Here is a 26,235-nt window from a genome sequence, read left to right as displayed (position 1 = left end):
CCCCCCCCCCCGTATTCACAAGGATGTCCCTACCGTCCCATCCCTCTCCCCACCAGACCTCTTCACTCCCTGGGGCCTCCATTCTCTTGAGAGTTAGGTGCATCTTCTCTGGCTGAACATAGACCTGGCTGTCCTCTGCTGTATATGTGTTGCCCGGGGAGCAGGAGGGGAGGCGGGGCTCATATCAGCTGGTATATGCTGCCTGGTTTGTGGTCCAATCTCTGAGAGATCTCAGGGGTCCAGGTTAATTGAGACTGCCGATTCTTTTACAGATTGCCCTCCTCCTCAGCTTCTTCCAGCTTTTCCTTAATTCTATCATAGGTGTCAGCAGCTTCTATTCATTGGTTGGATGCAAATGCCTGCATCTGATTCTTTCAACTGCTTGTTGGGTCTTTCAAGGGCAGTCATGATAGGTCCCTTTTTGTGAGTGCTCCATACCCTCAATAACAGTGTCTTTAAAGACAGTTTTTTAAAACCATTTTCAATTAATATAGGTTTCTGTTTATAACTAAATAGATATTTTAAAATATCACTGTAAATAAAAGCTGCATAATAAAAGAGTCCTGTAGATTATTCATTGATATAAACTACCTGTGATAAATATTAACAATATTGTCATGCAGAAATTACTTCATGCTTCTATGAAGCATACTTTATGCTTCTATGTACCATTACATAGACAACTGCTTATCAGTGGTAATGCCCAATTGTTCATTCTGGATAATAAAACAAATCCAGTACCCACTTCTACTTCTCACTCCTCCTTGTTCCACCTGTTTCTATATCAGAAAGAGTTCCTCTGTAGGTATGCAGTCATATATTTGCTCCATATTATATGACTTCATAATGTAGAAGATGGAAGGAGAGAGGATTTTTAGCATTTTCACTGCAGTTTTAATGCCATCTCAGTGCTGGATCTATATGATCATAATGAACTATACACATCTCCTTCAAATGTAACTTGAGGGTCCTGAGATACATGAACTGGTAATTAAAAATTGGTGTGACAAAATCCACAATTATGGCAGAATTACATAATAGAAGAAGACATATAGGAGATACAATAGGTGAGGCCTGAGGGCTAGGTTGTCACATCTGATGTATAAATTCGAACATTGAAATGAAATAAATTTGTATAAATTGATGAAAGTTCTCAAAATATAAAGCAGGGGTGATTTTCTAACTCGTCTACCCATTTCCATATTTCCTGTGTTTTGTTTTGTTTTTTCAGTGTCTACCTGCTCCACAGTTGAGTTTCGCTGTGCAGATGGGACTTGCATTCCAAGATCAGCACGGTGCAACCAAAACATGGACTGTTCAGATGCCTCAGATGAGAAGGGCTGCAGTAAGAATTACTACTTTCTTTTGTTTGTTCATGTATGAACACCTGTTGTCATTGAATTGAACATTGTCCAACTTTTTCCTGAACTTCTTCCAGAATTGTTATGCAATTAACCTTGTTGTGTAGTATAAGTACATATTTATTTTTTAATGAAGTTAAATTGCTTGCCTCTATGGACTACACAGAAGCCTCATGATTTTTACAAATGTGGTTTCAGTTTCATTTTTATTCATATCCTTCTAGATAATACAGATTGCACACATTTCTATAAACTTGGAGTGAAGTCCACAGGATTCCTAAGATGTAACTCTACCTCACTGTGTGTTCTACCAAGCTGGATATGTGATGGATCTAATGACTGTGGAGACTATTCAGATGAATTAAAGTGCCCAGGTAATTTCCAAAAGAAAAAAGCCATTCTTGTCTTGATGTTTTAAAAGTTAGCTACTTAAAGAATGAATAGAAGATTAGAAATATTCCTATTTCAGGTATAACCATGCTCTTCTAAAATGCCACTTGATCTATCTAAATGGATTACAAACCATTACTTAAGAACTACATGCTAATGTGAGAGCATATTTTTAATATTTAACATTTTATTAATGCCCTTAAAATTGATGATTAAGCCATGAAAAGGGATAATCTGTAAAGCATCAACAGAAATTTTATAAACTCTAATACCTACTTAAACACAGGTAAGAGAAAGCTATTTCTTTCACTCCTGTATTCACTCTCTGTTAGATATCTGATGTTTTATATTAGGCTGCTGCAGTTCATGCAACTTTGAACATGGTAAGTTGGGGGTCAGTAATATTATTATTGGATCAGGTTCAGACAGATTGATGCCTATTATTTTTATGATCTCTGTCAGCAAAACTTTGCATAGCATCATTTAGCTTTTTAGACAACTACTTCTAAATAATAATGACTGCCTCCAGTTGAATATAATGAAACTAAATAAAAACATTTAACATATTCACAAAAAAATGGGAGGTGGACCACTGCTTAATAGGCCCTAATTAATATGGCCTCTAACAACTGTTGGCCCACTTCATACTACCAACTCTCCCTTGAGTTAAATTTTTGTTAACATTTACTTTTATTTTTCCAAAATGTTTTGAAAATGGTATTTGCACAAAACTCTTTATAAACATATTGCCTTTTAAAATAAATTTCTCTTCATAGGAAGTCATAATAAATCACTTTTTAAAATCCTAGTTTTTATAATGAAAGGGGTGTAACACTCCATTTTGTTGATTTTATGTAAGGTCTTTTTGGGTTTTTTTTTGTTTTTTTTTTTCATTTTTACATCTCCCTCTACTCCGTCTCACTCCTTTTCCCCTCTATTATCCATCCAAATTCCGTGCCCTGTGGCTCTTTAAATATTTTATATAAATAAGAGTACACAAAAAACATATATATGTACAAACAAATACACGTGGCTGTATCTATTTAGTGAGGCTCCTTTTGTAGGTATTTAGGGAAGACCACTTGGGACTGGGAAGCCAACTAGGTAGAGCCTCGTGGAGAAGACTGACAGAGTGGCACTTGCTCTTTCATCAGCCATTTACTGTAGCTCTCCATCTAGGAGTAGGTTTATTTTTATTCTTGTTTTTTTTTTTTAAATTCAGAAACTTTTTTCACACAATATATTTACATAAAATGTAATTATGTGAATCCCAACTCCTCTCAGATTTATCTTACTGCCCTTCCTACCTAACTTTGTGCTCTTTTTTGCTCTACCTGTCTTTCAGAAAAAACCTAAAGTACAAAAAAATAAACCATCAAAACAAAACAAATCAAGAAATACACACCCACACACCCACATGCACACTTACCCCACGCATACACACTTGCAAAAATCATGAAAACAAAAATAAAATAAAAAAGCAAATGACTAATGACACAAACAAAATGCAAAAACAAAGCAAAATTAAACAAAAATTTCTCAGAAGTACTATTGAGTTTCTCTGTGTTGGTGAATTATTCTTGGCATGGGATCTGACCATGTGGTAGATACACCCAGTAAAACTCTATTATAAAAATGTGATTTTGCCTTTGCCAGTGTATCAAGTAAAGATAGCTTTGAGATTAGGGATGAGTCCTCATGTCTACTTGACCCTCTATGTACAGATTCATATCTGGCTTGAACCTGTGCAAGCCTTGTGTGATGTCACAGTCTCTAAAAGTGTGGATGAGTATGAGGAATGTAGTTTTTCGAAGACAGTGTTTCTTGAAGTCATCCATTACCTCTGGATCATACAATTTCTACACTTCCTTTTCCACATAGAACCCTGATCCTTAAGGACTGGGCTTTCATGAAGATATCCCTCTTAAACTGAGTGATATATAGTCTTAATCTGCACATTGTCCAGTTGTGGATGTAGGTAAAAGTTAATTTCCATCTACTGTAAGAAAAACCTACTCTGATATGGGTTGAATGAGACGCCGATCTATGGATACAGCATGATCTAGTTAGGAGATATTGTTATATACATTTTACAGATTACTAGTATTAGGCTCAGGATTTATCTAGTCTCAGGTTATTGCATCTTTAGCAGTACCAGGTATAGATTCCATCATGGACTAAGCTTTAAATTAAAAAAATTTTTAAAGTGGCTGCTTCCATTACATTTGTGCCACTACTACACCTATGAGTATGACATAAGTGTGAGTTTTAGGTTTTTTTTTTCCCTGTGCATATTGACAACATAACTGTCATGGTAATTTTTTTTGGTCACTATTAAGACAATCATTTTCATGAGATGTCATGGACTTTTTTTCCCTGTAATATATAGAAGATAGCCTAAGACTATCATTCTCTCCTTATATTTATCTGCCTCCTTACCATCAATCTTTTCTGATACATAGTGTAGGAGTTGAAATATATATATATATATATATATATATATATATATATATATATATATATATTTGATTTGGGCTACCCACAGTAAGTTGTTTATTTTGCAGTTAGATAACTTGCAGCTTTCTATTTCTTCTCTGTCTCCTGCATAAAGAAGCTACTTAAAGGGTAAGAGGGATGTTATATACTTATATCTGCAAATATAAGGATAAGTATTTAAAATGCAGTTATAGTTGGTTATAATTTAGAAAATTAACAGTATTATGTTCTTTGTGGATCATAGCCTTATCTACCATTTGTTGTTGACTAGATTTAAAGTACAAGGTATAAATTTATTCCTATTGAACACGGCTTAAGTCAGTTACATCAATGTTATTTGCCAGCAAGACAACTATCGCATGCCTGGAGACAACTTGCAGTCTATATCAATATTGTGCTTTTAAGATTTCACCCCTGGTAGGAGAATTGATAACTTTTCCTTTTGTCAATTTGAATACCTCATCCTCCTACTGTAAGATCAAGGTATGAGGAAGGATGCTTCAACTTCAAGTCCAGCTTATCTCCTCCAAGTCGTATGTCCAAAGTGGGTGGTGTCTTTAGCAATGGGCTCTTCAATAATTGTGAGGCAGATAAAGGCAACAGGAATTGCTTATATTGTTTGATTGTTTGGCATGGTAGTTTTATTAGAAATTATATGAGTATTGGTTGGAAAATTATCACCACCAAGTGAAACAACATAATTCTTATGTATGTGCATGTGCACTGGCATGCAATGCGTGTGTGTGTGTGTGTGTGTGTGTGTGTGTGTGTGTGTGTGTGTGTATAAATTTGAATAAACATAAAACAATTCCAAATGGGCACAGAGTATCACAAATAATGTTAATTATCTCTTTTTTTGTTATCCCTCAGTAGGTCTACCATATTTTTCTCTCTAGTTAAAGTTCCCACATTTTCCTATTTCTTCCTTCATAGTCCCTATATCATATTCCCTTTTATGGAGTCCGTCATACCTCCTAACAATGGTCTTCTCTTACTTTTGCTTTCTACAGAGACTCCTAATTATAAACTCACATCTAAAGATTTGGATCTAGGAACCATAAAAAAGAAAGAATATATGGTGTTTGTTTTTCTAGGGCTTGGTTACTACAATTTTGCTAGTATAATCATTTTCTTAATTTACTAATCCATGAGCATGGCAGGCATTTCCATCATCTAATACCTTCTTCAATCTTTTGTTAGCTTTATTAGTAGATATTATATTTTAATGAGATACTATGAATCATTCTCTAATGTGTTCATTAATATCCATAACTTTAAGTAAAGGCTTCGGGTTAATTCACTGTTGATTTTGAACCTTAAGGTGTCATGATCAAAAATTACCTATGGAGTTGCTCCAATTTTTCTGAAATTGAGAAGCTTCTTCTGTGTGTTAATAACTTGAATACATATTCTTTGGTGTTTAGGTAGAATACTATTTAAATATCTGTTATATCTATTTTATATATAATTATTACTAAATTATGACTCATGTTTATATTTTCTCCATATTAATTATATATTGGAAAAAATGGAGTATTCAAATCCCCTACTATTTACATTTGTCTTTAATTCTGGTAATATACTTGTCTTGAAATCAGGTATGCAAGAATTTGGTGAATATATGTGTACAATGCAATGCCTTTTATATTAACTGATTCCATTATTAGAAGAAACGTCTCTTGATTAGTTTTATTTTGAAGTTTATTTTGTCAGATATCAGGATGTCAATGTACATTTGCTTAGGTTACTTCTTTATAGTCTTTGAACTTAAGGTGGTATCTATCAAAGCTGATTTCCTTTTAGTTAACAGAAATAGAATTTTCCATCTATCTAACCTGTATCATCAGGATGGGAAGTTGAGGCCATTTGTACTTTCTCTGTCTATTTTGATTATTTTTTGTTTGACGTCTATTTTGTTAAATATTAAAATGTCGACACCAGCCAGAGTGGTGGAGGCACACGCCTTTAATCCCAGCACTTGGGAGGCAGAGGCAGGCGGATTTCTGAGTTCAAAGCCAACCTAGGCTACAGAGTGAGTTCCAGGACAGCCAGGGTTACACCAGATTGACTCTTAAATACATTTGTTTATATTATCTTTTTCTAATTTTTACCCTGAGTTAATCTACTAACCTTGATGTTAAGGTGTGCTTTTGGTAGCAGCAGAAGGAAGGGCTTTTTGTTTTTGTTTTTGTTTTTGGTTTTTTGGTTTTTTTTATGCATTCAGTTAATCTGTGTCTTTATATTGAGCACATTGACCTTGATAGAAATCCATTACCAAGAATTGTTGATTCTTGTTACTTTGTTTTTATTGTTGTTGTTCTTGTTGTTGTTGATGTTGGTGGTGGTCATGGTGGTGGTGGTGATAGTGTGTGTGTGTGTGTGTGTGTGTGTGTGTGTGTGTGCATATGTATGTTTTTATATATTTTCTTTTCTTTGAGATTATTTTTTGTTTTCATGTATGTTGTTAATCTCCTTATGTTGAAGCTTTCCTTCTAGCACCTTTTGAAGAGCTGTATTTGCAGATATATAGTGTTGAAATTTGACTTTATCGCAGAATATCTTATTTTCTCTGTGATGATTGCTGGATATGGTAGTGAGAATAGCATATATAATCTCTTAACATCTGTAGCTTATCTGTCAAGGCCCTTCTGGCTTTTATCGTCTACATTGAGAAATCAGGTATAATTCTAATAGGTTTACCTTTATATGTAATTTGTTCTTCTCCTTTGCAGCTTTTAATATTTTGTAGGAATAATATTTAATATGCTTAGTGGTTTCATTCTTATTTGGCAGGGGGAATTTCTTTTGTGGTGCAATCATTGTATCTTTATAGGCAAATTTTTTAGGTTAGGCAAATTTTCACCAACAATTTTGTTAAAATTATTTTCTAGGGCTTTGATCTGGGATACTCCTTTCTGTAGTCCTATTACTCATAGGTTTGGTCTTTTCATAGCGTTCCAGATTTCATGGATATTTGGTGTCAGAATATTTTTTTAGATTTAACATTTTCTTTGACCTATGCATCTATTTCTTTTCTCATATCTGCAATGCCTGAGGTTCTCTCTTCTCTTTCTATTATTATCTTCACAAAGCTACCTTGTAGTTTCTGTTCAAATGCCAAAATATTTCATTTCCAGAATTCCCTCAGTTTATGTTCTCTTTGTTTTATTTCCATTTTCATGACTTGAACACTTTTATTTGTTCCCTTCAGTATTTGTTATTTCATCTTTTAAAGGAGTTTATTCATTTCTTCTATAGGGACCCCTATCATTTTCATATAGTTGGTTTAAAAGTCTTTTTCTTGTGCTACAGCTTTAGCTATGCAATTATATTCAGGGCCTGCTATAGTAGGATAGCTGTGCTCTACAGGAGACATATTGTCAAGGCTGCTATTAATTGTCTTCTTATACTGGTATCTAGGAATCTGGATTTGGCGTGATTATAGATTTAGGTGCTGATTTCTTGGGTTGACTTTTTTGGATGTGTGTTGTGTTCCTCGGTTTCTGCTTCCTCTCTGGATTTTCAGAGAGTGTAATTAGCTGTTTCTTGCCTGTTGTTCTGGCTGGTGTGTTCACAGGGAATACCTGCTGCTGTTAGATGCAGAATCTAGTTAAGGGAGAGGATTGACTATGGAGTGAAAACGAGGCATGGACTCAGGGAAAGGAGATCGCAGCTGATGTTCTGTTGCAGCTGCAGTACTAGGGATAAGCCTGAAGGACTGGGTCTGCTCTGGGAACACAGAGAGCAGAACTGTGGCAAACTTTAACTGGTATTATGGCAAACATGGCCTGTGGTTGAGCAAGGCTTGACTGCCAACTTTGAGGACTGGGACAAAATGACACATGGACTGAGCTCGTCAGGAAGGGATGCATTCCAAAGGAAGCTTAGAGAGCTGAAAGAGAGACTGTAGGTGGTGTTCTATTGTAGAACTAGGTTTGAACCTGAGGGATTGGGCCTGCTGGCTGAACAGAGAGAACAAAAAATGTTTGTGGAAAGGCTGAGTTCACATTTTTAAAAGATGGAGAACTTCATTGTTTTAGTTTTATGGAGCTTGCATATCAAGATTATTAATCTAATATTCTATTTACAGTAAAAAATTCTCATTATAGCTGTTGTTGATTTTGAAAGTATCTTCAAGAGAATATTATCTGGCAATTATTAAACAAATTGTTCTTTTCTGTTATAAAACTATCCCTTTCTAGTATTAACACATTATTTTAAAAATTTTCAACACTAATAGAGTATTATACTATGTAAAAAAATCAAGACGCTCCTGTAAGCAATGGCATGTGAATAGCTAGTGTAGAGAGCAGCAGCAAAATAGGGAGCTAACGTCAGGTGATCTGTGCATCATCCCAAAGGATATAAAGTATATGAAGATTTTGTCTCAATGATGCATTCATTAAAAATGTGTTCACAGAAAATACAGGATAAATTTGTTTTAAAATAATGAACAATGTATCACTTCAATGTGATTGTTAAGTAAATTATAAGGATCACTTTCTGGTGAATGATGGGACAGGCATATCACAAGTACTCTGCCCAAAGTGTACAAGGGGACAAATGTCCCCTAGTCAAGAGAAGAACCAAGAGAGAATTCTGTATTCTACAGAATTCTATAGCATATTTCAATTTTAAAAACAAATCATAATTTAAAATGATTTTATTTACAGACTATTTTTGTCTTATACAAATTAAATATTAATTAAATGTTTATTTGTGAATTTTAAGATTATGCAAATCATAAAATATTTCATTTACCTGCTTTCATCAGGCAATTTTCAAAATTCTGTTGTACTAATTTTTCTTTCTTAAAACTGAGAATATTGTTTAAACCTATCAAAGTATATTCAAGATATAGAAGTAGAAATATTAAATTCAGATGTTTAATATACTTTTGTTCAACACAAATAAAGCACATTTCCTATACAAACATAACATTTTGTCTTTACTCAATTTTGAGTAAATTCAGTTATTTTTATTGTTTTACTTTTACTACTAAATCTTTGCAGCAAATTGATTCAATAAGCATTAAAATATTTCCCAAAATTATTTTTCCAGTTCTAAGAGTAGCCTGGATTGGATTTATAGTCAAGTCTGGGGATAGACTATGATGTTATTATTCTTGGGTCGTTGCAACCTTGCCATTTTTCAGGACATGGGCTGAGTCACTTTATGTTTTCTGGTTTGTCCTTCCAATTCAAGTGGTATTAATATTATATCTTAATGTACTGCCAAAGACTCAGATTTATTTTAATATATTTGACATTTTTTTATGTTTTATCATAGTTCAAAACAAACACAAATGTGAAGAGAATTATTTTGGTTGTCCTAGTGGAAGATGCATTTTGAATACCTGGGTATGTGATGGTCAGAAGGACTGCGAGGATGGGCTAGATGAGCTACACTGTGGTGAGTCTCAGTCCTGCTATGTTTATGAGCTATGCATATTACTACTTGTATGCTTGTGTTTCCCTTCTAGAGACTTTATCCACCATATTGTTGATACACTATGAAAGTAAATGCAGGCAAAGATAGTAAAGCATAAAACTTCTTGTCCTAGAATTTTCTTACAACTTTATAATGATAATACTTATCAATATTAATCTAAATGATGTGTCTTCATTTTTGCCTGATTTATTTCAAACACCATTGATGTATTTCCATTTCTGCTGTGAAAATAAGATTTAAAAATGTGTTACATTCATCCTACAAATTCTTGGAAATTAAACAATATTTAAAAATTTTGTATTGTATGTATTATTTTAAATAATAGAGTCAAGCATATGTTTCTTCAAACACTTGCCTTTTCCTCACTGTTTCATTATTTATTTGTGTGCAAAGTTCATCTGTATTGTAATGAAAAACATCTTAATTTTTATTTAATAAAATTTTTGAGTTTTTGATTTTCTTTAAGCAAAATAGGCCTATATCCACTCTTTTATTATAACATAAGCTCACTGTGATGAATGAAGTTGGAAAAACATTTAAAAATGAGGCCCAGTTAAAATGTCAAACTTTCCTGAAAGTAAATTCCATAGGGAAATGATGAAATGTGATCTGGGTAAATAAAATTCTGTAGATCTTCACTGTAGAGCCAAACTTTGCTCTAAGAAAATGAAAAGTTCAAACACTTGTCTATGTATATTCATAATTTCTATACAGAGAATTATTATATGATTAAATCTTCTTCAATTATGCTTTTCCCTAAATAGTTTAATTCGGTTTATATACTAATCATCTATAAAAATATTTGAAAGCAAAATTTAATACTTAAAATATTTATTTTGAATTAAAGCCTATGTTAGTTAATGTTGTTGCTGACAAAACAATTTAAGGTAAGAAGGATTTGTTGCAGTTTACAGATGTATGGCTTATGATGTAGCATGGCAGAGAAGGTATGGCTATAGGAACAGGGGGTCTTGTCACAAGGCATCCAAACACAAGGGGAGAGAATAAAGAATAATGTGCTTAACTAACTTTCACCTTTTTATTCAGCCCCACACTCTAATCCATATTTAAGGTGGGTCTTCACACTCCCATTAACCTAATCAAAATAACCCTTTCCAGATGTGCCCAGAGATTGATTGATTGATTAATTGATTGATTGACTTCATCATTATCTTTCCAAACTGACCAGAAGACCAACAATCCCGAAGCCAAATTTTTAGTTTAGTGAAAATTGTGTTTTGAATAATTTTATTCGAGAAGATTTTATTTTGGGATGTCACTTGATAAAACAGCATGGTAGGTTGTTAGAAAGAACAGAGGATGAATCAGGACAATGAAAACACTGAAAATAAAGAGGCATATTATTAAAATATTTAAACTAGTAGAAAAACAGATATGTTTCTACTGAAGTTTGGAGTTCTCATTAAAAATGATAAACTCAAGCACTTTCAGACAATGTAACAAAAGTGTCAACCTGGGAACTTTTAAAACACAGAACTATTGGCTTGTGATCAAGTTAGAACTCCTTTTCTCATGTTTTTGAGACCAGTTATTTGCTGGTCATATCTTCTTGGTTATGAGACAGATTTTTATACTAGATAGGGAGTGACTCAAAGAAAATACTACATTCCCCCCCCCTCCCCGGAGTATTTTAGCTTGTTGATCAATATTCTTAAAGGAGTACAGCTAGCATACTCCCTAGCTACAGATAAATCCTGTAAGGAGTGTGTTGAAGAAGAGGTTAGTGGAAGCTGGAAGCACAAGAGCTTGCAAGCTGTAGTCAGTCTTCATGTAGAGTCTCTATAGACAGTAGGGCCTTGATTTATTTCACTATAGGATTGGGTCGATTTTAGTAAACCATTAGAAAAGAGTCTAAGAAACACTCTTCACTGTGATAACAGAGACATCTATTTTTAAAGATGATCCTGTTCATGATTAATTAACCTTTGACAGTTATGTAGGTTAACTGGTTACCACGTGGTATTTTTATCCATGCTCAGAATGTGGAATGTTCAAACAAGGATTGTAAATATCTATTTCCTCAATTATTTTTTAATTTAATAAAAACCTTCATAGGTTTTTAAAAATAAAATATTATTGTTTGTGGTTGTACCATTGCACAACTGATCACGGGAACTTACTTTCAAAGTGTCTCCTCCTTAAATCATCATCTTTGTTCTTCAGACTCTTCTTGCTCTTGGAATCAATTTGCTTGTTCTGCACAAAAATGTATTTCTAAACACTGGATCTGTGATGGAGAGGATGACTGTGGAGACAGCTTAGACGAAAGTGACAGCATTTGTGGTGAGCAGCTTTCTTTGTACTCTCAGCAATTTCCTGTGAATTTTTAAGTAGCATCTACGTTAGGTCATTTTGAAACACAATATATCATATGCCTGTGCTTTCTAATGGACTAAGCATCATCAAATATATATTAACATGTAATTGATTCTATTGTTTTCAGGTATAAAATTTTATTATTTTTAATGTCACAGGTTGATCTTTTATTTTAAAATTTCATATTTGTTCATTTATATATTGGTGTGTCTCTGTGTGAAAATATGCCCAAACCATATCCCCTGGATCTAGAATTACAGGTGGTTATGAGGTGCCTAATGTGGATATCAGGATTTCAATGATGGTTTTCTGTAAGAATAGTACATTTGTGGGTAGGGACATCTTCTTGGAGACAAGAAGAGGAGTATGGGATGTGGAACAGTCATACGGCAGACAGGGAGGGGGATAAAGACTGGGACTATAAAAAAATAAAGGATTAAAAACAAAGAAAATAAACATTATAAGTAATTTTATAATACTAGAATTTTGTCTGGGTAGTAGCAAAAAATCACATTTGTCTCTCTTATATCTTGTCTTCAGTGGTTCTCTGTACTAAATTCCACTGATTGATAAGGTTAACTAAATCATCATATTTTATGACACATAGCACATAGCTGAGTTGTTCTCTCCAAGATAATATAAAGATTTTTCAGTGCCACTAACAACATATGTTGTTTGTGTGCCCATTTTGTAGAAAAGCCACTTTACTGCTTTGTTTTAAATTGGAAATAAGAAATTTGGCAAGTTTATACAATTTTCAAAGTACATTACAATTCAATACTTATGGTACTGAAATGTTAAATGTCTGTATTTACCTATTATATATTTAACTAACAAATATATGCCGTGTATTCATCTACAAAGGTGGTGTGATTTACTTTGATTATCATAACTATGTATCATATGGTTTATGTGGCGCTATTAGCTAGATTTCTCAAGGGCCAATGCAGCAATCTTAACTCCAAAACCTTAACACTTGTTCAGCAATCTGCTCATTTGTTTCCGTTCCTGGCTGTCTATCACCCCTGCTCTTTTAGAAGAGCTTTTATATTTATTTATACTTGCGAATTTCTATTCCTTACAGCAGTATTGGAAAACCTGACTAATAAGCTCAGATTCCTGGACAAAGCAGAATGTCTTTCGATATCTACATTTCAGCAGAATGGTCAGCTCTTTAGGTTATTTCCAGAGATAGACATTCTTTATAGTTCTCATCCTCAACTGAATAGTCCTGTGAATAACATATGATTTGTACTATTTCCTAAAGCTAGGCAATTTATTTTACTGCATTTAAGCCATTCTAAACATATTTTTCCTTTATACATTTGGAGCAATATACTTTTATAAAAAGATAAATATAAAAAGTAAAGGTCGTTATCAAAATTTATTAAACACAAGAAATAGTGATTAATTACATGGCGTTAGCTCCTTTCTTTGTTTCCATTTATACAAATCTTTTACTTCTAACACAGGACTTTCATGAGGTTAGCATGTTTTCAGAGTGTGAAACCATCTTTCTTTTGACCTTTGGTTTAATCAGGCAATAAAAGTTTCCACTGGTAGCTGTTTTCTTCAAGACACAGTATAACAGAAAAGTCAAAGGCCCTAGAGCTTTTTCATGAATGAAGAGTCACTGCATTCATGTCTCCTATCCAAAATATATAATCATGGGAAATATATGTTATTGCTCAGTTCTTGAATTATGCCCTGATTAGGAGATAGAGAGAGATTTATCTACATAATTTCTATGATTATCATGCAGTGTCAATGTTCTTTCTCTCAGTTATCCTGTTTTTTTCCTTTATGTCCAAGTGATATTATTCCTCTCATTCTCTCTCTTCTTCTTTTTCTCTCTTCCTTGCTCTTTCTACACACACACACACACACACACACATATGCACATATACATGCACACATACACTCATTCGATGATGTCATTGAAATGCTTTTAAATAAAAAAGTGTAGTGAACCATACTTATTTTCATTCAAAGTAATATGTCTATTGAATTTACTGTTAGACTACATTTTCTATTATATCAATATGATTGTATATAAAAACTATCTCTTTAGAATATATTTGAGTCAACAAAGAAATCTAATACTTTATAACACAAAGCCAAACTTACAAATACCTCATCTCAGTAGTTCACATACTTACTTTACCAAAAAAATCCATATTAGAAGTACATTAAAATATAAATTGCCCCATTCCAAATATTGTGATGAGGTATATGAATATTCTTTTTAACAGGTGGATTGTATCTTTGATATAGCATATTGGGAAGCTCAGCATTGAAATTCACACTGTACTTCACCTCTACTTTTTGTTTGTATTGTTGTTTGTTTGTTTTTTGAGACAGGGTTTCTCTGTGTAACCCAGGCTGTCCTGGAACTCACTCTGTAGACCAGGCTGGCCTCAAACTCACCTCTACCTTTTCGATACATGAGAAAAGGTAAATGCAAGAGAGAATAATTTGCCTGAAACCACACAGATAATGAACTATAGTAGAGGTAGAGCCAGAGTCCAGTTTCCAAAATAGTAATAAGATACTGATCTTTACCAAGTAGCTTTCCTTGTTTAGCAGAGCATAAGATGGGCCTAGTAGATGGTTTTCAACATGTGCTTATTCTCCCCAGGAATTTATTTTTCCCCAAGGAACACAATAACAAATGGCAATAGTAACTGGGAAAGGAAGCCCTAAGGTTTTCTATTGCTAGTTTCTTCCCAGTTAATTTAGGGTTTTGGCATGTTCTTCAATCAGAATCTGCTGAACACTATCAATGGAGCCATTGACTTAGCCACAAAGAACATTAGGTCATCTGACACCTGGAGATGTCTTCCTAATTATCTAGTCATAATCCTTTTGCTACCAACAAAGAAAATGTAGACAAGAGACTTCTTAAATGTCAGGCAGAATTAGATGACAGCATGGCCAATATTACAGAAGTTAAAATATGGAATTATGAGTTTGCGATTAATATTGAAAATGACTTAAAAAGATAAAGAACTTATAATTTCGGTTGGAAAATACCTTAAAAACAACTAAATATATAATAGCTGGTAAATTTTATTTTTAAATGAAAGCAATGCTTATTTTACACATTATTTTCTGGTTTCTTCCACTTAAACCATTTTCTTTTAATGTATTGATCCTCAATAAAACATACAATTCTTTAATACTCGAATGCTTAAGTATGCACATCGATCGTATCCTTCTAGCCTCATATATGTCAGGAAAGCGAGGGAGAGGAAGGCCTGGGTCTCTTGGTGACAGCATAGACCGTTCTCTGCTGCATTCCTTGGAAACAAAGCTCTGAGAAGCATCTTCTGCTTACAACAATTACATGACTGAAAAATGAAAAGACAATAACCATCTACTAATGTGCATTGACCTTGATTTATATGAGTGGAAGCAAAAGCTTCCTGTCAATCAAATCAGTCATATTAGTCAATCGGCCATATTTTCTTTGCATTCACATTTCTCTTTCTTCTCTCTCTCTGTTCTCCCATCTCTCTCTCTCTCTCTTTCTCTCTTTCTGTCATTGTTAAGAATTGAACCAGGTACTAGCAATTGCTAGTCAATCAATTATCTCCTTCTAGGCATTATAAAGTTTTATAAAATAAATTATATAAGTAGATATTTGGCATATATTTTGGACATTGTTTTATATTGAAACTTAAAAATTGAAATTGAGCTCCTTCACTCAACAAATATTTTATGTATACCAATAAAAGCAGCTTATGAGAGATTGATACAGAAGCCTTTTTTTTTTTTTTTTTTTGGCCACCAAGTCAGTATGGGGAGATCTGCACTTATAATCTCTCCAAGTTTTTGGCTTGAGGAAGCTGGTGTTGTTTTCTGTGAAGTGTGATAAGTAATCATTCTGCAGGACTAAAGGAGATGACACATTAAGTGGTTCATACATGCTAAGCTATGAAATGTTTTCATCACCACACCTGCTATTGTTCCATCTATGCAGGCTCAATTCCTTCACAATGTTATTTACTAAAGAATTCCAGGGCATGCTTTGACATATTTTCAAGATGAAGATGATACAGCTCTAAACAGGACATCATTTACAATTAGAAAATAATATATTCTTAAACAAGAATATGTAAACAGTTATTGGAACAGAAAGAGCCATGATTCCCAATAATTATTTTTTTTCTTCACTGCATGTAACATTCCTTTGTTTATTTCTACAGGACTGATGAACTGTGGCCATTTTCTAGTGGATGGGCGGGGTTTAACACCACTTTTTTTCTGGGTTTAAGGTGCTGTCACTTGTGCTGCCGACATGTTCAGCTGCCAGAGCTCTCATGCCTGTGTGCCCCAACACTGGCTGTGTGATGGTGAGAGAGACTGTCCCGACGGGAGTGATGAGCTATCCAGTGCAGGCTGTGGTATGAACATTGTCTGAAGTTGTGTGTCAAGGAATTCAGTGACACAATTCAGGAGGAATGTTTTATCAAATCAGGAGAAATGTATAATACATTTTCTTTCACTTTTCCCATCCTTGGGATGAGGATGTAGTAGTAGTAGTTTATCAAGATGTGATGCTATAATTGTAGTTTTGCAAGCCTTATACATTCATATTGTCATAAAAATGCTTAATATTAGCATCAACTTAAAAACTATTCCACTAGTGGCAAATTTACTATTTGAACTCCAAAAAAGCATAGCTTGAATATATACAGACTGTTGGTTGTTCTAGTCTTTTCTTATTTAATAATTCTCCCTTTTAAATTGTTTTTGAATGCCTATTACACCCACTCTATAAATTGCTCATATTATGTAAGTACTGATCTTGAAGTCAGTGGACACTTATAAAGTCTAGGAAGTAGATATTAAACCTTGGGTCATGAAATAAATGAAACTAAAGGATCAAGAAGAAACCTCTGAGGTCACTTTAAAATGTTTCTAACTCAAGACTATATTAATGAGTTACTGAAGAGAAAAAGTTTAGATAATCTTTTTTTCTATGATCAGGAGGGTAAAATAACTCCTCATGTGAATGTAGATACCAAAAGAACAATTAGTGATCTGTTGAACTGGGCTGCCTATCAGAATAGGTTTGTTTTTCAGATTCAGTCTATTGAATAAAATCTTACAATGTCATGATTTTCTTTTAAAGACATAAATCATCACATCTTTAAAATATAATATGTGAGCTTGTTGGCACACATGTATGTGAAAGGAATAAAACCACAAAAGAAAAAATTTGATGCAGCCATATTTGCTCACAACTCGTCCTGTTGTAGAATATGATCTTGAAGCTGATAATATGAAGGTCAATGTTGCTACTGATGAAGGAATAACAAAGGATTATGAATTATTTTAAAAATTCACATGATCAAGCAGGCTTTAGCTAGTATAGTTAGCATTTTGGGAGGTATGTTAACACTTGTGAATCACATGATTATTATTCAATAAATTATGCTAAAATATAAAAAATTACCCTCAAGTGATCTAAAAGTGTTAATGCAAAATAAGTTACTGCTGCTCTGTTTTAAAAAAGATTGTATATGTCAGGATTAGTATAACTCACTTGAGTAATAGCAACTGTCATAGCTCAAAGTCACCTGAGTTATTAGCAACTCTTGTGTTTTAATTTTATTAAAATATGTAAAGTTAATGTTGCTTCTGTGTGACCGTTCCATAGTGGCTCAAGATAAATTGAAAGTAAATTATACAGGACTACATGCCCCATCCCTTACACACCCAGTTGTCTTTTCTGTTTTGCCTATTCATGGTTCTATGTGGAAAATTACACGGAGGATAGTGGAAGTTACTTTAGGGGGTATGGGGCAGCTGGATGCAGTGGACTGAAACGGGGTATGTGGGACAATATTTGTGAATTCCCAAGTCTCACAGTAATGTAATTAAAGGATACTAGATTATCATAAAGAAATGGGCCAATAATTTTGTGTTGATTTTTTGAAAATTGACAATATTACTTCATCTTGAAGGACAGAAAATATAGATGCTTTCTATGTGGGCAGCAGTTCTTATAGTCTTCCATGCCCATCACGGAATCAATGCACAGTAGTAAGGGTTTGTAGTTAAGACACTTTTTATTTACATTATTGAATACTGTCAGAAATGTCATAAAGTGTTTTAGGAAGCCTGTAAAACACAATTAGTATAGAAATGGAAATTATGAGAATGCCCACAAATTGTTGACTATCTAAGTTGAAAGGTTATTTCTATATTCCTCATGTCCCCATAGAAATATTGTCAGGGAGATTTAAATACTTTCATTAAACATGGGGAAACAAATGAACAGAGAAGGTGCAAACTTTCTCAAGGATGAGAATATAAAGGGCAGAGCCAATTATGAGACCAGTGTCTCATCCATTAAGGATTCACTATGACCTGAACCATAAGAACTACAGCATTTACACTTTCATTTGACTATAAAGGGTGCTGTAAAGGCTTTAGAATTATATGCATATAATATCAAACTGAATTTTACTATAAATTTGATCAACCATCACTTAGGCTCTTGTTGGAACACTACTTTCATGAGGCTATATTCCTGAGGGATCAATATCCCATTGCAAGGGTCAGTATTCATGGTGTTGGTGGAATTATTCTGGGGCTTATTACTTCATATATAGAGTTTAATTTTGCTTGAATAAAGATGCTGTTTCTGCAAGTTTCTGAAAGATATTTTTAAGAACAATGGTATTTTCAGTCTTCTTAATGTACCTTCCATGTCTCCCATGAACATTAAATTTCTATTCACTGAATCAGCCTTTGAATCATACTTATATCTACTAGCATTTTAATATACATGAGATCATTCATTTGCCTAATACATTGAATAAAAATACATTACCATTTTCTGAGTACCTACAAACTGATAGAAAAATGCTTTATACTGTAAACTTCAAGTATAGAAGATAAAATATGTGCTTATATAATTTTGTTTTGTAATTTTTTTAGCCCCCAATAATACATGTGATGAAAATGCTTTCATGTGCCATAATAAGCTGTGCATTCCCAAGCAGTTTGTGTGTGACCATGATGACGACTGTGGAGATGGCTCAGATGAGTCCCTAGAGTGTGGTGAGTAAGACATCTTAAAGGATATATCAGCTGAAAGTCTATCAAAGGGACTCGAAGACACTGAAGTAACCAAAACAGACATTTATTAATTCAGTGCTAAACAATGGAGTATGGGAGTTTGTCAGATCTTGAACAAATTAATCTCTAAAACATTCCCTTCTACCATGAATTCAGAGTAATTACCAGTCAAACTGGGAAATGTCTAGAAAAGGCCTTTGCGTGGAATTAGTTACAATTACTTTGAACTCTGAAGATGAGACATGACAGGCTTATCTAACTTTAGATATACATCAGACAATGATATCCAAACAAACAAACCAAAAGTTCCAAAAGATTATACTTTAAAATCTTCTAGTATATTTAAAATATCAAAAAATGAAGTTAGTGTTTTCCCTAATCTTTTACTTTGACACTACTTAATGTTTAAATTGATGATCATTATGATCATCAATTGTGTCTCAGAATTATGTTGTTTATGTAATTATAACATTTATGTCCTTCAGAATAGAGTTTTTAGTAGAACTATTTATATATTAAAATTCAGTTTAGAGTCTTCTATAAGCACAGATTCTTTGTAAATATTAAAATGCTAAGAATAAATTAAGTTATGTAATACATATGCAAGGGCTTATCATGTGCTTAGGTAGTATCAGGACCACGCTCCTGTCCTTTATGGAAACTCAGTGCAACCTGATGACCACCTTGGATTGTAGACCCAAGACCCATATTTGACTTCCTTTGTCATAGATTTAGTGCTCTGCAGACTCTTCACTATGTAGTGCATTTGGTGCTTTTCTTTGTTGTCTATGTGAGGTTGACTAAGAGCCACATTGCATTCTTTTGTGGTATTTCTGTCTTTAGTCTTTGATGGGGTTGCTGAGAAATCTTTTATTTACAATTATTTCATATTTTAGCCTTCAGTCAATATATTTTAAGTAGTATATCATAATTTAACATATAATGGTTTTATATTAGTTACTTACTTACTTACTATCTATTTGATAAAAATGACTGGCATAGAATTTGCTATGTAGATTAGCCCATACTCAAATCCATAGATATCCCAAGTCCTCAGATTAAAAATATGTGCTCCAGTGAAATGGGATGTCACAATAAAATTTAACTTCTAGAAAGGTCTTTTCTATCATAGTTCAAGAAATACTGCATACATGCTTATAATCTGTTTAGGAAGTTACTAGAACATTTTAAAAGTGAACAATGTGGCTCTAAACCATGAGTCATGGTGCCATGAAAGAAAACAGAAAACTTATAGCTCACTCATGACTATTTAGTTGTGGAATGGGCAGGAAAAAGACATTTCCAATTGATATGAGTCGGAGAATGGCAATATTGCTGTTAAGCTTTTGAACACAGTAAAGTGAGGGATAGTTTTGTGATACAGCAAAGAAATGAAATACATGGCTGAAGATTTAAAATTGTGGTTCTAGAGATCAAAAATATGGTGTTGATGAGCACCATTACTATGTAAGTTCTTAGCACTAAGGTTAACACTCGAGTTAGCACAGAAAAGGAACGAGGCAGACAGAGTCAAAACAAACAAACAAACAAATTAATATGCTAAACAACAACAGCAGCACAAATAATACTGTAGAGTTGAAATGCAGGGTTCCTACTCTAGTGTTATAAATTGTATTAAAAAGGGCTTTTACGTAGGAAGACTGAAAACAAGAAAAAGAAACAAGCCCTGGAGAGTATATTATGAATACTTAACCAGGAAGAGTGTGCAAGCAAGAGCAACAAATATACTGCCAAAAAACTAATCCGTTAGAATCCTGGGAGACTTAAAATTTGACAAGCTTTGCTTAGTATATTTTTTTTCTTTAATCTCTAAGAGGAATTTCTAAAGAAGATGTTACAGGAAATGATGTTCAATTAATTAATGGAAAGTGGAAGTTGGTAAGTAGAAACAAGATTTTGCATAAAAGTAAAGCAAAGAATTGTGCTTAGGGAGATGAGGGTGGATTTGCTGCTGATTGGACCAGACAGGAGATGAGGGTGGATTTGCTGCTGATTGGACCAGACAGGATTTGTGTGCTTATTAACAGGGACAACTTGCTCCTGCAGGGACAGGCTGAAACAGGATGCTGCAGCAGACTCCACTTTCACCCTTAGTATGACAAATTTTTCAGTAAGATATGCAGTGAATTATCTTTGCCACTTTATAATAACTTAATAAAATTCTATCTGTAAAAGTAGAATTTTCCACTTTTATCACTACTTACTAGAAATTACTATCTATAATTTACAAGGAGGTAAATGTCATTATAATATCTAATTTTAAAAGTCAAATGTAAATATAATTCAAATAAAACAAATAGATGTTAATTTCAACAAATCATGGTTTATTATATAACCTGACTTTTAATGACCCTTAGAATTGGTATATTGGAAGAATGACCCTAAGAGTTGACATACTTGATGGTTGCAAACATTTTTATACTCATTCTTTTATAAATAGAATTTTATTTGTATTAAACAATTTCTTTTTGCACTGAATAATGTTTGTCAAGCATAAATGTAATATAACCTCTAAAAACATTTGCTAGAACTTAGAATCCATTTACATGTAAGTTCTGATCCTACACATAACCAAGTCTGGAAAACGATTATAGTAGGTATCATTCTGCTTCATATCCTAAGAGAAATCGGTCGGATATAGACAATCACAGAATAGAAACAGTTGGTTGTCTTGTACAGTCATCTATCCTTACCTAGAAACCGGGTATGTTATTTCCAAGATTTTATTTAACCTTTTTTTTTTCTGCTTTCACACAAAAAATATTTCTTACAGAAGTAATGGAGAAATGAGAAGCATTTTCCACAGAGGTCCATTCTGCCGACTTGTTAATTAGGGGTGCTGTGCATTGAGAGGGTGAAATGCTGATTTTTTATAATAGGAGTTTAGTGAATGTTACATCTTCTTCTCTAGGATACCGGCAGTGTGGTCCAGAAGAGTTCCGCTGTGATGATGGGCGCTGCCTCGTGAATACGCTGTGGCAGTGTGATGGTGACTTTGACTGTCCTGATAGCTCCGATGAGGCTCCAATCAACCCAAAGTGCAGGAGTGCAGGTACCACACTACACATTACTCTGTTTACCTTCAGTTTTCTTTTTCTGGTTTCACTTTTGTTTCTTCGATGGAGCCAAGGCTGGCCTCAAAACTAGAGTTCCCCTTCTGCAGTCTTATGGGTGCTGACATTAGAGATCTTAACCATCATGCCATGATTATGAAGTTTTGCTTTAATTTTTGTCTGGTTTGATGTTCAGGGAAGTAGATACAGAGAGCTAGACACATGATGCTACTGGTTTCATGAAGCATCCAATGATTATGTTTAAGGTTGTGCCAAACAATCTGGAAGATGATTCTTTACTCTCTCACCTCACAAATACATCTTTTTTTTTTTTTTTTTTTTTTTTTTTTTTTTTTTGCTTAGGGAGCAAGTTCTTACATGGTTTAGGCTGACTTCAAGTTCTCTGTGTAGCCAAATATGACTTTTAACTTCTTCTTTGCTGGAATTATAAGCATGGGGCACATGTTTCCATGATCAACTTTAATGTTTTATTAATATTTTATATGAGGAAAATATCTGTCCATAGGGTATATGAAATAAAATTATATAATACATCAAAATTTAATGAGATATCATCAGACTACAGTATTATTTATTTCCATAAATATATACAATTATTATACTTCAATTAATTTAAAATAATAATATATTAGAAACTATTTATATAGAAATTCTGGCTATTACTCACACATACTAGATAACACTACATATAATTTGAACAGAAATACAAGAGCAAATTATATGCATACATGTAAATGCTCACAGACCTGCCCAATCAAATTAATTTATGTGCAACTTCACAATAAGAAAGAGTTTTAGTCATGTATTTCAGTGAAAGCTCACTTTTTTCTGATACCCTGTAAATAGTAATACGGGCTTTTCTTTTAAAACTAACTACTGTGAGCAGTAGTTTTCAACATTCCAGGTTTAGGTAGCTGCAAGCTTAACTTTCTAAAGCTGTATTTGGAAGAACTATTGTTCACCATCAAAGTCCTTTTTTATGCCCTGACTTATTAATGTCAGTGCAATATTTTTTGGAAGAAATGAATATAGTAATATCCACCTATTCTACATTCTTAGCTTTCAGTGACAAATAATTTCTCAAAGATCTATAGCTTGGGGGAAATGTCAAGTCATCATTACACTTTAGAGCTCATTATTCACAGTATAAATGAGGCAGAATACATTAATGTTGCTAGAGATGCTTCCTTTGAAAGCTGATTTCACAGGAAAGCTAGGTCTTAGGTAACTATCAACCATGAGCAGACTGTTTTCCCTGACGCCAATCTATGCAGCACCTTGTATGTTAACTCCTTGTTACTTTTGACATACAGGCTATCATATTGTGAGTGTTTTCGAGAACAGTGTCATACAAAGGCATGCTTTTTATATTCCATATGTTTTATTTTCTTTTTCCAGAACATTCATGCAACAGTTCATTTTTTATGTGCAAAAATGGCAGGTGCATTCCCAGCGATGGTCTTTGTGACAATAGGGATGACTGCGGTGATGGCTCAGATGAGACAAACTGCCACATAAACGAATGTCTGAGTAAGAAAATCAGTGGATGTTCTCAAGATTGTCAAGATTTGCCAGTCAGTTACAAGGTAGGTACTCATCAAAATTAGCAAATCATATGAAATGTCAGAAAATAATACAATGAACTTTATTTCCAGCATGACCTTAAAACTTGGGTAAAGGGATATACAGAAGGATTTATATCTGATAAAGGATACATATATATATATATATATGTATATATATATATATATATATGAGTTAAAAGAATAGAGTTGGAAGTAAAAATATCAAAACTTTCAGAATAAGAGAAGGGAGACTTTAGAGATATACAAAAATAACTATAAAATATTCATTCAACATAAGTTCTCATTTCTCTCTTCTTCCTGTTAAATAACCTTGTAGTGAGTAGGTAACCATTATTCATTTTAAAATAAAAACTACAGCATTGCCAGAAATACATAAAGGAAAAAGTCTAAAAATCATACATCATTAGAAGTTTAAATAAGCATTGTTCTCTTAACTCTTAATTATATCCCCTCCTCCCTCCCAGGTCCCTTCTTCCCTCTACCTCCCCTCATTATCTTGCTCCCCCTTCTAAGTAGAACTGAAGTATTCACACTTTGGTCTTTGTTCTTGTTAAGCTTCATATTGTCTGTGAGTTGTATCATGGGTATTTTGTGCTTTGGGGCTAATATTCACCTAGTACATATTGTGTGTGTCTTTACGTGACACTATGCTGACGCCAAGAAGTGCTTGCAGACAGGAGCCTGGTATAGCTGTCCTCTGAGAGACTTTGCCAGCACCTGACTAATACAGAAGGAGATATTCACAGCCAACTATCAGACTGAGCCCAGGGACCTCAAAGGAAGAGTTAGGAGAAGGAATGAAGGAGCTAAAGGGGATTGCAACCCTATAGGAAAAACAGCACTCCCAGGGACTAAATCACCAACCAAAGTTTATACATGCATGGATTCATGGCTCCAGCTACATGAGGCAGAGGACTGCTTTATCTGTTATCAGTGGGAGGGGAGGCCCTTGGTCCTGTGGAAGCTTGATTCCCCACCATGGGAGGATGCTAGAGAGGTGAGGTGGAAGTGGGTGGTTGAGTGGAGGATCACCCTCTTAGAGACAAAGCGATATAGGATGGGGGATTTGAGGAGGGCAGACCAGGAAGGGGGACAGCATTTGAAATGTAAATAAATAAAATAACTAATAAGAAGAATGTTTGTTACAAAAGCAGGAAAACATGAAAATATAAGTTCAATGCCTCAGCATTCACATAAATTATGAGTGGGGCAGGTCACACCTGTAACTTGGCATTAGGAGCAGAGACAGAAATTTGTGTCATTTCAGTGGCTACTCAGCATATCCCAAATGGTAGCTTCAGGTTTAGTGACACCTTCAATAACATTTGTCAGAGGATAAGAGACCAGACTCCCAATGAGCTCTTCTGGCCTTCTGACCTTAGATTATGCATATGCACACACAGGAAAAATTCATGTATACACATACCCAGTAATAAAATTTTGACAGAAGTTAAAATTAACTAAATGTGAACCTATGCTATATAATCAAAATAAATTGTCATCTGCTTTTGAGAATAAAAATGTTTCAATTATAAAGGAAAAGATAAGAAATAAATATTTGTCAAATATCTATATTATAAAATGAACTTTTAATTGCCTTTAATTGTTGTCTAAGAGACTTACTGCTAATAAAGTCACTTTTTCTAGCTCTTCCTGAATTCTGGCTAGCTGGTTCAACTCAGCTTCTCTAGTGGAAACTCCTCTTTATGTTGACTGATTCAAACTGGCTTCTCTCAGCTTGTCACAGAATTGCTCTTTTGGGCCTCAAACTGACTCTGACAGTCTGTTATTATCTTCTGGCTCCATATGTCTTCACCTGTGTCTAACTTATTCACTCTGCAACCTGTCTCCTGAGCATTGAGATTAAAGGCATGTATCACCATGCCTGGACCTAAGCAATTGTTTACCTGAAACTTGCTGTATACCAGGCTGGCCTTGAACTCAGAGATCTGATTTTCTCTGTCTTCAGTGACTAAGGGATGTCTGTATTACAGGCAGACCACACAGACCCAGAAGGTCTTTGGATGTGATCTCTTGCTAAAGCAGCCATGTTGCTGGATAGGAATTCCTCTATACTGTGTAGTTATAAAGATACTTGTTAAAAAAATGAGAAAAGTATAGATAGCTATGTCATTTCAAAGATTCTGAGCAAGTGTTCAGAAGTTAGATGACAAGAATATTTATAACATTTTCATAAAATATTTCAAGTAAAGGTGTGATCATTTTTTGTAATATATAGAAACAAAATGAACCTTTAGTCTTTTTAAATGGCATATTATTCTACTATAATTTTATATAGATACATTTTAATGATTCAGGAATAAGGCTTTGAAAATTAAAAAGATACTGAATTTGATGAGAAAAATAATTTCCTTTTCAAGAATTATAAGCCTGGCAGTGGTGGCTCAAGTCTTTTATCCCAGCACT

General features: G+C 33.9%; 1 protein-coding gene and 1 pseudogene across 7 annotated transcripts in view; one reads left to right on the top strand and one right to left on the bottom strand.

Moving 5' to 3' along the window:
- Positions 1–26,235, bottom strand: part of LOC116090126 — a 1,191,078-nt pseudogene that overhangs the window by 327,604 nt on the left and 837,239 nt on the right.
- Positions 1–26,235, top strand: part of Lrp1b (LDL receptor related protein 1B) — a 1,939,581-nt gene that overhangs the window by 1,648,800 nt on the left and 264,546 nt on the right. For all 7 annotated transcript variants that reach the window (XM_031370139.1, XM_031370141.1, XM_031370138.1 and 4 more), the window contains 8 exons: positions 1,232–1,345; positions 1,586–1,735; positions 9,537–9,659; positions 11,883–12,002; positions 16,313–16,441; positions 18,987–19,109; positions 22,060–22,200; positions 23,621–23,808. In XM_031370139.1, the coding sequence (XP_031225999.1) occupies positions 1,232–1,345; positions 1,586–1,735; positions 9,537–9,659; positions 11,883–12,002; positions 16,313–16,441; positions 18,987–19,109; positions 22,060–22,200; positions 23,621–23,808 (1,088 nt within the window). The remainder of the gene's footprint in view (positions 1–1,231; positions 1,346–1,585; positions 1,736–9,536; positions 9,660–11,882; positions 12,003–16,312; positions 16,442–18,986; positions 19,110–22,059; positions 22,201–23,620; positions 23,809–26,235) is intronic.

The sequence above is a fragment of the Mastomys coucha genome, unplaced genomic scaffold (genome assembly GCF_008632895.1).
Source record: "Mastomys coucha isolate ucsf_1 unplaced genomic scaffold, UCSF_Mcou_1 pScaffold15, whole genome shotgun sequence".
NCBI classification, from domain to species: domain Eukaryota; kingdom Metazoa; phylum Chordata; class Mammalia; order Rodentia; family Muridae; genus Mastomys; species Mastomys coucha.
The sequence above is the reverse complement of the archived record's forward strand: the minus strand, read 5'-3'. Positions and strand labels throughout refer to the sequence as shown.